At 39.5% G+C, this 12,934-nt stretch overlaps 1 protein-coding gene across 1 annotated transcript in view; it reads left to right on the top strand.

Moving 5' to 3' along the window:
- FAT3 (FAT atypical cadherin 3) overlaps positions 1–12,934 on the top strand; it is a 398,795-nt gene that overhangs the window by 326,765 nt on the left and 59,096 nt on the right. The window contains exons 13-15 of the mRNA XM_058828676.1: positions 1,267–1,463; positions 2,522–2,675; positions 3,542–3,775. Of these exons, the coding sequence (XP_058684659.1) occupies positions 1,267–1,463; positions 2,522–2,675; positions 3,542–3,775 (585 nt within the window). The remainder of the gene's footprint in view (positions 1–1,266; positions 1,464–2,521; positions 2,676–3,541; positions 3,776–12,934) is intronic.

Genomic DNA, 12,934 nt, shown 5'->3' with positions numbered 1-12,934 from the left:
AGGAGGAAGGGGAAATGTTCAGAGTTAATGGCATTCATCTTCCCACATAATTGTCAGGATGAGAGAGCCCTGCTTTCCTGGAGATATCTGAACACCTGCCGTAAATTCTATTTTCTTTTGCTTATACACAGAGCTTTTGCTTTAACCATTAAACTGTCCTTGTCTCAACCCATGAGTTTTCTTACTTTTACCCTTCAGTTTCTCCTCCCATTCCCACTGGGGAGGAAATGAGCAAGCAGCTGTATAGGGCAAGCGGAGTAAAGTCATAGCATTGGTTTAAAAGATTTTACTGTCTAGTCTGACAGAAGGTTTGGATCAGACTCCCGGAAAGGTGATTGAAGGTGTTTTCTTTATTGACCAGGCAGGAGACTATAGCATTTCAGATAAAAGAGTAAATAACTGTTGGAAACATGAATGACTGTACCAGCCTTAGTTATTCTGTATGTGACATGTCCTTCCCTTCCCATCCCTTCCATTCCCCCCTCCTGAGGATGGTGTGGAGCAAAACTTTCCCTTTCCCAACCTGTTTTTGTCACCAGGCAATTTAATGATGTGGAAGACCAACACTGCCAGGTTCAATGCCAGTGTTATGGCACGGAAACAAATTCTTCTGCTTTATCCCCTGCATACCTTTCACCAGATTTCACTCTTGGATACATTTGATCTATTTGTACTGCTTATCTTCCACCTGTTCCTCAAATGACCTCTTGTTAGGACTATTTAATACTAATGTGTCTTCCTGTGTCATGTAAACTTCTTTAAAAACGACAATTTTAATAAGCACAAGAATGGCGCAGCTGTATGATAAAGCTTTCATGAGAGGATTCCTTAATAGATCCCACTTCCAGTCCTTGATTGCATAATCAACAGCTAATGAAATTGTCTTGGTAACAAGAGCTACGGTGTATTACATCCTCTCCCGAGACTAAGTGGAAAGACAATTGTACCAGCCCGAGAGGACTATTGATTGTTCACAGTTTGAATTTGATTACCCTTACGGGGAACTGAACAAGAGATCATCTTCAGCTCTGCTAAATGGATTTTTTTTCCCACTGAAAGTTATCGGTTCACTTTCATGCAGGGCATTTGTGGGGCAATAAACACAGGAAGTGTAATTTCATTACAGATTTCCTGAGTCTGCAAGTTTGGAAGCACCAAAAGCTGTGAAAGAAATTATGGCTGCTTAGTGATATGTCTCTGTGTTTAAACCAGGTGGGAACTCTGAAGGGAGACACAGCTCATTGTGTGTTGCTTGTCTTATTGCAGGAGGGAATCCCAAAGGGAAATTCGCTCTGGGACTGGTTCAGAATGAGTGGAAAGTTTATGTTAAAAGGCCTCTGGATCGGGAAGAGCAAGACATTTATTATCTGAACATCACGGCCACAGATGGCCTCTTTGTGACCCAAGCTGCTGTGGAAGTGACTGTCACTGATGTCAATGATAATAATCCAGTTTGTGAACAGGTGAGTTAACACCACCCATGGCAATCAGCTGCTGTGTTGAGAGCAATGCTTTCCCTACGGGTGTCTCTTGCTCTTTGCAAGTACTCAAAGTATTCATAGGCACTGCTGATTTTCATTCTTATGGTCTTAGTTGAAGAATCTGCAGTGATCTGGGAGAGAGGCAGGATAAAGCATTCCTGTGAAGCCAAGACTGAAGGATAATAATCTCCTAAAGCTTGCAAAGGAGTCTGGTGCACAGTGCCCTTGGTTGGCTTTACTGCAAATGATGCGTTGTGAGGTGGCATAGGGCAGCTACTCTTCCTCTGCAAAAAAAGAGTGTGCTCTTCCTTCACAACCTATGTGGAAATGTCATCAGTCTAGTTTAACTCCTGCTTTCCTCAACTTTCCAGATACCAGAGGAATGTAGCTTGCTGTCCTGTTGTTGGGAATGTATGCAATGTGGCCTGACCACAGCTTTCAGAGTGTTAGCTGTCTTGTATTCTGTGAAAAGGCAATCCAGGGAACTGATGTTAATGCAATGGAAAGGTCTGTGTGAAAGAAAAGACATGATAAAACCCAGAGTTCCTTAATGCTACTACTCACAGAAAATATGTATAAATATATATGTGTGTGTGTGTGTGTGTATACATATACTCATGTAATTCCCATCATTACATTATCACTCACTGACGATTACTGTCATTGCAAGAACTACTCTATCACTCTGGGGAATCACAATCTGTATTTCCCTCAAGACTGCAGGATGAGGTGATAAAAACAATTGTTTCTGTTTGCACACTCATCAAGATTTTCATTTCATAGGTGTCAATTGAATAAACAGAAGATACAAAATGGTATTGCATTAAGCACCTAAGATGAGCCTTATTCACAGTCATAATTTGACGTTGTTTCTGTGACACCTGAAAGCTTAACTGTGACTCGAATTTCTAGGAATGTGTTGTGTAAAGGAAAATTGTTTCCTGTATAGAAAGATGCATTACAAATAGTTTTTTAAAAAAGGTTTTTCAAAGACTGTAAAATACTGCTACAGCATAGCTTACGTCTGTTTTTGACTCTAGGTTGCATATACAGCATTGTTTCCTGAAGACATTCCACCAAACAAAGTAATTCTCAAAATCAGCGCTAAAGATGCTGACATCGGGTCCAATGGTGAAATTCGCTATTCTCTTTATGGTTCGGGGAACAATAAATTTCTCTTAGATCCAGAAAATGGTAAGAAGGCAACCAAATGTTTCTGAATAGCCTTAACCCCTCTACATCTGGGTACTGATTTCCTTAATTAGAGTTAGGTTACACATGGCTATCAGCCAGTTGTTCCAGTTCTGGCAGATGTGGGTGATCATTTGAATGGTGGTGACAGGAGGGAGAAAGAGGGACATCTCTGTTGGCCAGGCTGGATGCTATAACCAGAACAGTGGATATTGATCCTTTTGTTTCCCTGTACACTTCAAGTTAGATCAGAGATTTACCACAGAACCACAGAATATTTTGGGCTGGAAGAGAACTTTGAAGGTCATCTAGGCCAAACCCCTTGCCATATGCAGAGTCGTCTTCAAATAGATCATGTTGATCAGAGACCCATCCAATTAAGGTTCCTAGAGCTACCTGTGCCACTGTTTCACCACCCTAATTCTAAAAAATGTCTTCACTTATATCTAGTCAAAATCTACCCTCTTTTAGTTTAAAACAATTACCCTTTGTCATATCACAGCAGGTACTGCTAAAAAGGACGTGTTTCTGTTTTAAGGAGTCTATAAATCCTTGGAATGACAGAAAGACTGACTTGGAAAAACATGGTGGTGTTCATATGGGTAAACTGTAGGCAGCTGTTGCCTACCATGTCACCATGAAAGGCTTCTCATCCCTGCACTTATATTGGCACCTCACTTTTTTGGGTAAAGAGGAAGGGGAAGTGGCACTGCTGTGAGTTTTTAATCTGTTCATTGGAATAAGCAATGTTGATTTTGTTTTCTCTTTCCTATTCCTGTGAAACACATGTTTTTGAGACACTTAGGCTGTCTAGAATTAGTGATGTTGCTACCATAATAATGATAGCTGCTGCTTTTAAATAATTTCAGGTGAGCTGAAATCTTTGGCCCCTCTCGACCGAGAGAAAATCCCTGCATACAACTTGGTTGCCCGAGCCACTGATGGTGGTGGCAGGTTTTGCCAGTCAGAAATCCATCTTATTTTAGAAGATGTTAATGATAATCCACCAGTGTTTTCATCTGACCACTACACTGCTTGTGTCTATGAGAACACAGCCACTAAAGCTTTGTTAACAAGAGTTCAAGCAACTGATCCTGATGTTGGTAAGTGGATAACATTGCAAAAAATAAATGTCTATGAAAATTCTGTGAAATTCTGGTGGAATTACAATGCAGATTTGCTTTTCTATTGCTAAATTTTCCATTTTTCTCCTCCTCCTTCTTTTTTATCCTCCCCATTTCTTTCTCTTCTCTTTCTTTACATCAAAATGCTTGTGTCTGATCTTGACACAGTGGTGTTACAAACAGAAAAGCTTTGCAGCATGAAACAGCCACAGAAGCATGTAGTCTTCTCTTGATCAGCAATAGCTGTATTTAGGGGGTAAATATAATTTTGGGGCTAAATTGCAACTTTTTTCCTTCAGTGGTCTCACCTCTTTTTTTGAGCCATGATTTTGAATACCCGTGCCTCTATTTATGCAAATTATATAGTTACATGCCACAGGGACCTATACCTGATTAATCACAGCTTTTCTAGAGTTTTAGACTGCAATAGCTCCTATTTGTTCCAGCTGGTTACTTTAGCATAAAGCTATTGTACACTGTGAATGTACATTATAAATGTTCTGGTTATTTAACTGCACATTCTTTGAAAATGTAATAGTTTATTATATGACGACCTTAGCCTTGAAATGTGGGCCCAATTATAAATATTTAAAGGGAAGTATTTTTGCATAATACAGTGGTAAATCCTACTGAATATTAGAAAAAAAAATTAGGTAATTCACTTGAGTTGAAATAAATAACTTAGTTTGGTTTTTTTTCTTCCTGTGTTTTTGGAGGTGTTTTGTGAAAACTATAGCCTGAGTAGTTTCATGTAAAAAGCAGATCTTTCATTCAATGAAATTTTTTTTTTCTGAGTGCATGCTCTAAGTCTCAGTTTTTGCAAGACTGATAGTTTAGATATACAGGAGCAGCAAACATTCATTAATGTATCTATGAAGAGCTGCAGTATATGCCATGGTTGAAAACTCACAATTAAAATTATGATACTGTCCTGCAGTGAAGAGCCAATTACTGGAGGTAAACTACTGAACCATCTGAAGAGACAGTGTTGTTACTTTCCACTGTTGTATTAATTACCATTTTTCTTGTACATGTGGTGACATTCAAGGAGAGAGGGGACACAGTTAGAATTAAAAGTTGTAAATAAAAGTTCTTGCTAGCACCAACTTTACATAATTAGATGGTTAACAATAAAAAAAAAACCCACAAACCATGAGCTTGTTGCTGTACCTCCCTTCTGAAACTGGGGAAGTTAAAGGGAGGGCTGGATATGATGAATGAGAAGGGGCTATGTACTTCCTTAATGCTTAGACCTGAAAACCAAACCATGCAGTGTATCATAACTAAAGGACTAAAAAGTCCCTAAAACTGGATTTTGTTCTAATTACTGTTTTGTTAGTCCCTATTAAAATCACTGATTCCCTGTTGCTAGATAACGAATGAGTTCAGGTAGTATAATGTTCCCATGAGGGAAAAAATGTATTACTGATATTCCTCTAAGACTTTTTGAAGTGTTATCCTGAAAACATCGGTGGAGGCAGTAATCATTGTACAAATAAATTTTTAACATTCAGGAAACATCTTGTGATCATTCTTAGAATTTGCCTCCTCTGCTTTGGGCTTGAAGGGCTGTGTATTGTAAGGACAGGAGTATGAATATTGAAGCCATTGAGGGAAAACTTGAGAGAAGTCCCTTTGTGGTCCACAACTAAACACAATTTAACAAAATCCTGAGAATACTGTGTTCAGACACTGTTAAATAATTAACACAATTTCCAGTTAAAAGAAAAATAGTGTTATATCTGCCTTGTGCCTTTGATATCCGTTGAAGTTCCTGATCGCATAATATCCTGTGAAATTCTAGGACTGGACCATAAATTGCTGTTTAATATATTTATAATTTGGATACATACTTAGAGACTAGCTGTATCAGCTGGACACACTGAGGGAGAACTGTGATCCTTCTTCGTAGTGTTCAACAGAAGAAAACAGTTTTAACTGTTTAGTAGCACACAAGTTCATTTTCCATAACCTCTACATACAGCTGGGGATCTTAAATTACGTGATCTCATGAAAGATAGAGAATATACGTAAGTCTATTTGTTAGGATATTTTAGTAGCTTTAATTGAAAATCTATACTGCTGCAATTGGAAATTTTTAGTATTTCCACAATATGATATTTGCTACTTACTCACCACCAGCAGATTTGGAAATGTTCAAACTAAGAAATTAAAGTGAAATACTGGTTCTGCATTTTTTAGAGAGTTTCACAGAAAGCGGTGAATTTTTTCACCTCCCACTGTCTCCAAAGCAAAGTGCCAAATTACTCCATTTTGTTCAAATTAAGGCACAAGGAGAGCTGGAATGTATGCTGAGGTATAATTACCTGAACAAACCCATCACACAGCTGCTGTATCGGCCTGTTTCAAAGGAATTAGGATCATACTAGGGCAGCAACTCTGAGGAAAGCTACATGGGACATTGTGGCAAGTATGATCTTAAAAATTGATAAACTTTAGAAAAAATGTGGAGCCCAGAGCAGAGGCACAGGCACATTACTCATTTCCAGTGCTGCTCACATGTTCTGCATGCACAGAGTGTTGTGGCCTCGCTCACACAGTACAGGAACAAATGACAGCATCATCCAAGCTCAGCAGTGCTTTAAGAGATGGTTAAATCCTGCCTCACTTGAAGATGCTGTGTTTTGTGAATGACCTCCGTGCTCAGGCCTGTTTCCATGATGATTGATGGTGTAGTCTACCACAGGCAGGAGTACTTAACTGTACTAAAAATGAACAGTGCATTATCCATCCTTCTGCAGTCTTCTTCATCACCACTGGGGCATCAGCCATCCAGATCTGTAGTCAGTTTAGTGATTTCACTGACCAATTGATTTTTTTCTGAGTTTATGATGAGTATGAGATTCTAGTTTTGCTCAGAATGGGAGTAGCCTTGTCAGGCAGTTCTGTCTTGCCTGCCACTGCTGCCTTCCAGCCTCTCTCTCCGTTAGGCGATGTTTAAAGCTGTGGCAGATCATCCCTGTTCCCTGCACAACCAGGCAATACCGATGGACTGGGCCGTCTTTGAGCCAGCACCTTGCATGCAGCCAACATGCAGGAAAACACAGGTGTGTAGGTAAAAACTTGTCAGGAGTGTCTTTTATTTGGTTGCAGAGTTCATGCAGTGTGCAGACTGCCCTGCTGTGTGCTGAGCTGCCCCTCACCCCCACAGCCCTTCCCCAGCCCAGGGCCCATACCACAGGAGATGTGGTAGCATGTATGCTGCTAGGAGCTGTTGGTATCAATTGTTTGGTTTGGGAAGGCAAATCTAGGAGCTTCTCAGAGTCACTGATCAAACTGATCTGCTTCTCCCTTGACTAGCTGGCATCTTGTCCAACCCCTCTGCTCAAGCAGGGACATCTACAGCAGGTTATCTAGAACTCAGTCCAGATGGCTTTTGGCTACCTCCAAGACCAGAGAGTGCTGTCCTCCAAGGATTGAGTACTCTGCAGCATGAGCACCCTAGAGGTCCTCTGGGAATAACCAGACGTGCATTGTGGATACAGACAAAAGTGTAATATCCTCACCATGATCTGTTGTACATGAAAAAAAGTGTAGTTTTGGGAATTACGCTCCCATATCTTACAGCAGATTTAATAGCATTGAGTAATGCAACCTAGAAAAAAAACAGGCAGTGTGCTACCTTATTCAAAGCTTTATTAATTAAATTCATTTTAATTTTAATTTCTTAATATAATACCTTATGTTTTCTCACTTTTGTGCATAGGTTGCCCAGAGTTGCAGATGTGTCCCAGCTTCTGCAGGGCTTGTAGCCTCACGAGCAGAAGGGTCTAAGGTTTATTCACCAGTTCTGAAAAAAAATCATCCAGCTCATTTTGTGGTCAGCAGATTTGTATGATGAGCCTAGATTTACCTTCTTTGTTCCTGGTATTTGAAGCTTTGGTACTTAGGTGGCTGTGAGAGAAAACATGGGTGTTGAAAACCTAATTCAGGAAGCCAGAATAAGGTTTGAGACCCTCCCACAGATATGTTTATACAGCCAGGTTATATGGGTTAATTGTAGTTGAATTTGATTGTATTTTTAAAGCAGTTTTATAGAGTTAAATATTATTTAGACCAGGATTTATGAGAAGGATTCTGCTGTCAGCTGATTAGTGCATTTGTGTTTAATCTGGAGAGTTTAAATCAATCAAGTTTCTAATCAGTCTGATTCTTGGTGTGGGGAGCTAATTATTCACCTTTTCACACAAAGTGGAAGAGCTGCAGAAAGCAGAAAAGACTCAGCCCTTCTGGGGGAAGTTGTTTGACATTCTTAGTAGGAGACATCGGCTTCCTAAACCCAAACTTCTCCAACAAGAATTGATAGGGGAACTGGAAAACTGGGGGAAGGAGTGTCATTTTCTTTCAGGTTCTGATGAAAAATTTTATGTTGGATTTCAAAGAAACCTGTGTCAAAAATTATATTTTTCCTGCATGGTTTGACCTTGCTGATTTTGATGTTTCAATAAAGACCTGCTTTGTCAAAAAAAGCTGAAACCCAAACCCTTACCATATGTGCTCCTAAGGCACCTGCACAGGAAATAATAAATATCTTTACTAGGGAAGAATGGTAGTATGACTTCTCCTTCAGGTTTCAACCTGTCCATTTTTGTGTGTACCTACCTTCAAGAGGATGGGGAAGCAAGCATGTTTTATCTTCTTTTTCTTCCTGTCCTCTCTTTGTGTCAATGAGAAAAAAAGAAGAAATTACTAAAACAATAAAAATGAAATATTTCTCACAAATAGCCACCAGGGGCTATAGACAGTTCTGTGAGGTTTATCACTGGTTTTGAGAAAATGGCATCAGGATGCTGGTGAGCCCAGCATGGAAAAAAGTCACACAGGCTGTTCAGTGGGTCACCACTTTCAAGAATACATGCAGGGAGCTAGGGTACAGACATCATCCTCATCAATAGTGGGCTTTGGTTTTCAAGGCATTAGGGCAACTGAGCCTGTTGCAGTCACAGCTGCCTCACAGCTGGGCTTGGGGAAGTGAAAAGTGTTGCGTGAGATTGCAGGACTGTCAGAGAGAAGTGTAAGACAGTCACAGCTTGATTGGAGAGCAGCTCTCTGAATTATGTATAATGGTGTTAACAAAATAATAGAAATGCTGAAGCAGATACTGATTTTGGCATTTTATGGCAAAACTAGTACACAACAAACCTCTGCTTTGTGTGTTTGTTAATGGGCATGTCCCTTAAAACAGACCTAGAAACTTTGGAAGCACTCAGCATCTGAAAAAGACGAAAGCGAGGATCAAAACATGAATAAAAAGAATAACAGAGATAATAGGACAGAAGATTTACTAAAACTGGACAGCTAATAAGTAGTTAACTTTGGCAATGAGGCCAGCTAGATGGCATTCCTGGGTATTATCTAAGTTTTTGTAAAATAAATATTACAAGATACTTTACAGAGGATGATTCATTCTCTTTAAAATATGCATGGTGCTTCCTCTATCTTCACCCACATCATTGCCTCGCACACTTTTAAAATAATACTCGGGTTAGGGCTCTAATGCAGGAGATGAGAGAGACATGAATTATTAATTCCTTTTACTCTAGCAATCCAAAACAAGATTGCATAAGTTAAGAGGTATAGTTGAAGTAGGGAGGTCGGTCCACTGTCACTTGAAGCTGTTTTCAGAAAGAATTCAAAAATCAGCCTTGGAAGTAAAAACCAACCAACCAATCAACCAAAAGACAAAGCAAAATAAAAAAAAGGAAAAACCAACCAACCAAAAATACCAGAATACAAAACAAAAGGCAGGAGTGGACATTGCTGTATAGCCTGGTGGGTGATTTGGTTCTGGGCCCTGTTCCTTAGAGCTTATTCAATGAATAGTAATAGTCCATGATTATGTACCCTTGTGCTCCTTCTTCCTGGAAAGGTATCCTTACTATTACACTTCTGTCCAGTCTTCCATAAGGAAGTGGAAGGTTAATGCCCCACATTCCCCATTTGTCTGGCCAGTCCTACAGACACATGCAGGTCCAGATTCACTCAGTAAGCTGCTCAAGAGAAAACCTAGATTTTTACCTCCTAGTAAAGGGAAAAGCACTAATAGGAATGCAGAGGTAAAGCACACTGAATCCCTGAAAAATTGCCAAATAAAAAAATTGTCAGGCTTTTAGGAGTTCAGACTTGACTTATTGTTAGGAGGTAAATAAACAAGGTATTCGGGGATTTTGAAAACCTCTTTCAAAGCATTCAGCATGACCCTGTTGAATCCCTCAGAGGGCCATATTTTTAAAGCTTCAGGGATAGTCAGGGGAATGCAGTAACCCTCCTTGCATTAAAATAATGGGATGTGTGTATCAAGATGACTAAAAGCTAGTCTGTGTTCAGGAACTGGAAGTCATCAAACCAATCTCATTTCCTTCTGCAACATGTGACGAGGCCATATTGAAATAAATATTATGGGTGTTATGGCTTAGGTTTAGTGAGTTTTATGGCATTGTACTGCCCCATGTTTTTATGTGTAAGCCAGGGAAACACGGTCTTTGCCAAACTGCTGTCAGGGGAGTTTGTAGTAGAGGGGTAAGTTAAGAAAGATATTGGGTGCAGCATCGCTATTTTGATTCCTGAATGCATAAGTAGGCATAAGGACTGTACTGCTAAATGTCAGAAAGTAGAGTGGTGCTGCAAGTTACCCTGGATAGTGTCAAATCCGCAGTTGTGTTATTTAACAGTTGGAAGAGTGGTATGGAAAAACCCAGTGCAAGTCATCAAGATAAATGTGATGTCTCATGTTTAGGCAAGAAAAACAAGTGCACTGTTATTGTCTGGGTGGTGACTGCCTGGGCAGCAGAACTGCTGTATTGCTGGGACCCACAGGCTATTTAAGGTATTTGCACTTTCATGCTGTTGTGAAAAGGCAAATACTTTAATGATATACCCATCTCTAATGAGATGGGTAAACCAGAGTAGTGCTGGAAAAAAAGTAGTCCTTTCTGTTTATTTGGTGTTGGCAAATCCTGACGTGAAAGGTTGTTTTGGGTACAGCACTTCCAAGATGTGGGCTACATCTTCCAGGAAGATGTAGGAGATTGACAAAAGAGATCACAAGTCTGGAAGTAAAATTCAGGAAATATTGTAACAGTTGAGAGGGTCTGCTGGGGAAAAAGAGTTGAGATTATAAAATATAACAGCTTTTAGCTATCAGATAAGTATCTCTGAGGAAGGAAGTTGACCCCTGTTCTTTCATTTTTTTTTCCCTTGTCTTTTATTAATTGTATTCAATCTCAGACAAAAATCAGGACAAAATTTTTTGTTGTAAGAAAAGTGAGACACTGGGGTGTGTTATCGAAGGAGGTTATGCAAGTTCCTGATCAAAGGATAGACCTCTGTTTGGGGATAAATTGCATCCATCTTTGTCTTTGTGCAGGGATAAACTAGATGACCTCTCAAGATTCCAGCTCTCTTTACACTTTCTCATTTCTGGTAGTTTCTTTAATTTTTGAGATTTCCAAGACATTGTTAACAACATAGAGGTAAAGAACTAGACAATTCAAAGGAGAATTGTATCACTTGGATTATATTGACTGAATAAACTCCGTCTTTAAACTGGATCACTTAAACCTCTGTGTACATGAATAGTCTCTCTCTATATATACACATATACACATAAATACAAAATACAATATACAAACTATTTGAGAACATATCTGATGAAGAGAGGCTGAGGGAGCTGGGGTTGTTTAGCCTGGAGAAAAGCAATCTGAGAGGGGACCTTCTTGCTTTTAATAACTACCTAAAAGGAGCTTTTATTGGAGTGGGGGTTGGTCTCATCTCCCGGGTAGCAAATGAAAGGACAAGAGGAAATGGCCTCAAGTTGTGCCAGGAAAGGTTTAGATAGGATATTAGGAAAAAATTAAAATTAAATAATTAAAATTTTGATGGGCATTGGAATAGGCTCTCCAGGGTGGAATTACTACCCCTGGAAGTATTTGAAATGTGCACGGATGTGATGCTTGAGAACATGGTTTGGAGCTGGGTTAACAGCTGTACCCAAGGATCTGAGAGGTCTTTTTCCATCTTAATGGTTCTATTCATGCTTACATATATGCATCTATGTTTTTATCTCTTTCTCTGTGTGCATTCCACTGCTTCCAGTTATGTTTCTCTATGTTTCCAGCTGCAGTGTGTAACCCTAAATCAGGTATCTCCAAATCCCAACTTCAGAAAAACTGACTCAGGAGCACTGAAGAAAACAAGTATATATTTCAAGTGATGTAAGCCAGTACCCAGGAATTTATAAATCCCTAGTAGGAAAGAGATGGATGATGGGGCAACTATCCAGATCTTGACTTCCTACCAAAAAAGACAACACCTTCCCCAGCTGAAATGGCAAGCAGGGTTTTAGACACCCATGGATGGTCCCATACTGCTAGCAGTTTATACTTCCCATTTCTGTGAAGTATTCCACTTCAGTAAGGGGCTGATTATCTTCAGCTTTGCCCTGCCCTCATCCCATGGTACCCTGACTCTGTTGGAGCAGTGGTATGAACAAAGGCCTCTGGGGTTAGCGCTATTTTTTCCCTCAGAAAAGAGAAAAACACTGAAAGTCTATCCTGGTAGCACTGTTATGGATTAAACTCAGCCAGGTTTTCTGCTTAAGTTGTAAAAATCACTTGAAATATTTTCCCTGTGGGGCTATATATTCTTCTACAGTTCAACAAGGTACTTCAGGCAAGATTTCTCTTTCATCTCAAAATGATGAAGTAGAGTACTACAAAATCTGGTTTAGAATTCATCTTTTTGTCTGGTTTGCTGTTAACGAAGTTGTGGACTTTTATCTTCTCGGAATTGGCCTGATGGTTAACATTTGAGTAGTCAAGAAGGGTCATAGGTGCACACCAGTGTTAATCACTACACCATAAAAGAGGCAAGGGGAAGCACAATAATCAGATAACTTGCTTTGTATGTTTGCAAACCACTGCTGAACTGAAAAATAATTTTTTTTCAGCTTGCTTTCTGGTCTGCATCCTGTTTCTTTAATTTTAATACTTGCCATTACATTTCTTTTCATAGGTTTTCAAGATGAAAATGAGCAGATGACAAAAGTTAATTGTCATTTTTCAGACAAAAACAAAAACGAGTGGTCTAGCTGTACTTGGGGAAATATATTTAGTAAAG

The sequence above is a fragment of the Poecile atricapillus genome, chromosome 1, assembly GCF_030490865.1.
Source record: "Poecile atricapillus isolate bPoeAtr1 chromosome 1, bPoeAtr1.hap1, whole genome shotgun sequence".
In the NCBI taxonomy this organism is placed as follows: Eukaryota; Metazoa; Chordata; class Aves; order Passeriformes; family Paridae; genus Poecile; species Poecile atricapillus.
This window is presented reverse-complemented; position numbering and strand designations above follow the sequence as displayed.